The sequence below is a fragment of the Corticium candelabrum genome, chromosome 1 (genome assembly GCF_963422355.1).
Source record: "Corticium candelabrum chromosome 1, ooCorCand1.1, whole genome shotgun sequence".
Taxonomy (NCBI): domain Eukaryota; kingdom Metazoa; phylum Porifera; class Homoscleromorpha; order Homosclerophorida; family Plakinidae; genus Corticium; species Corticium candelabrum.
The window spans coordinates 3,375,159-3,377,041 of record NC_085085.1 but is presented as its reverse complement, the minus strand read 5'-3'; the positions used below and the strand labels follow the sequence as shown (position 1 = coordinate 3,377,041).

Sequence of the window (1,883 nt, the reverse complement as noted above, 5' to 3'; positions counted from 1 at the left end):
CGTGCTGAAGTTAAACTGCTTTTCTGATGACCTAAGTTGATGCCTTGCAGTGTCTACAGCTGTACCATATTTTTGATTGCCTAGTTTAGCAACTCTGGCTATTTGTTGAGGGTTGCAGTATTTTCGACGGCATTCTTGGTGTACTTGTTGCCCAGCTAGAGAGTGGATAGTGTCATTCCTGGAATCACTTGCTTTGTTGATACTTGCACTTCCCTTTTCTCCCAGAGTAGCAGTTGGTGATGTCTCTTCTAAAGGTTGTTTGCAGATGATACAATCTTCAGACACCTCTAACGCGTCCATTGCCACGTTGACAAATCTAAAATTCCCGGGTATACGGGAACTTCGACGCTGGCTACTACTCGTGATGTCGATCATGGTCTGATGGAGTGAGTAACGGAGAAGTCAAAAGGGTAGACTGTTTCAGAGAGATGATTGTAACCTTTCCAGAGTGGTTTCTACATGAGAACACGACGATAATCCGGAAACGACGGCGTTTTCGATCACGTTCTAGTCTAATCGCCGATGGAGAAGCCTTGAACAAGTCTCCAGTGAGGTATTTGTTCTTCACTATAGTGTTTCTACAGTATCCAATGCGATATCTGTGTTTCAGAAGAACTGTAAGTTAGACATAGAGAGAGTTTTGGAGGTCACGTGATTTGAACGCTACCAGAGATGATACGCTCACTTCCCCTCAAAGAATTCACTAAGACTTTTAGTATGTTATAGAGCACACTTTTCTATGTAGGAAACAGTTGAGAGAGTTTGTATTGCAATTTGTTTAAGGTCAAACCATTTAATGCCTGTACTAGAGAGAGAGAGAGAGAGAGAGAGAGAGAGAGAGAGAGAGAGAGAGAGAGAGAGAGAGAGAGAGAGAGAGAGAGAGAGAGAGAACTGAAGGCTTGTTTCTCGCAGTCGTTTGTGCAATGTTGTTCCATTCCTTTGAACCCAATTATAGAAAATCCTGAGAATGAGTCTGCATGGAAACTGCTACTACTAGTGCCACGTCTACTTCTGCAACCCGTTTCACGAGGAGGAAAATCAGGTTATAAAGAAGTTGAGAGACGATTTCGGTTATTCAAAGAAGAGAAGTGGGGAGAATTATTTCATATTACAAAACGTTCTGGTTGCAAGCGTGAAGTCGTCGCAGATTCCGACTTGAAAACGAGAATTTCAACAAATTCCGAGTCTCATCTTGTCAGTTCCGTTCTGAACAAAATCAAATTCGGTGCTCTTTCTAGAGCTGCCAATATATTGACAAGCTCAGGAATCGCCTCTGACACTGATGATACGTTCCAAAAGCTCAAACAAAAGCACCCATCTGATAGAATCTTGTCATCCAACACCGAACCATCATCTCCACCGACTAGTCAACCTATCCAAATATCAGAAAATACTTTTATCTCGTCTTTACAAGGATGCCCAAACGGTTCCAGTGCTGGAAACGATGGATGGCGATTTGAGCATTTAAAAATGCTCTTGTACTCTGATCTGACCTGGAAAGCTCTTTTCAATGTCTGCAACCTGATTCTTGGGGGGTTGTGTTCCTGATTCTGTGATGAACGCTATGGCTGGAGCAAAACTGATAGCTCTAAAAAAATGATGTGGATGTCCGTCCCATTGCAGTTGGAAACTGCTTTAGGTGACTCGTAGGTAGAACAGTGTGTTCACACTTGAAAAATGAGATGGCAGAGTGCCTTGCTCCTTACCAGTATGGCGTTCCAACGCCAGGAGGAAGCGAAGTTGTGGCTCACTTGGTGCAGTTGTATTTGGAGCAAGAAAAGAATTGTGTCATTTTGAAAGTCGATGCTAAGAATGCTTTTAACAGCATTAGCCGCAATCTCATTTTGGATGAGGTATCTAAGCAGTTTCCGGGTCTATGCCCT

General features: G+C 43.0%; 1 protein-coding gene across 1 annotated transcript; it reads left to right on the top strand.

Annotated features, from left to right (window-relative positions):
* The first annotated feature begins 796 nt into the window (after window positions 1-796).
* LOC134176968 (uncharacterized) lies at window positions 797-1,576 on the top strand. The gene is made up of 2 exons (XM_062643691.1): window positions 797-802; window positions 880-1,576. Exons 1-2 carry the CDS (start codon window positions 797-799, stop codon window positions 1,546-1,548), a joined length of 675 nt encoding a protein of 224 aa, XP_062499675.1. The 3' UTR covers window positions 1,549-1,576.
* The last annotated feature ends 307 nt before the right edge of the window (window positions 1,577-1,883 follow it).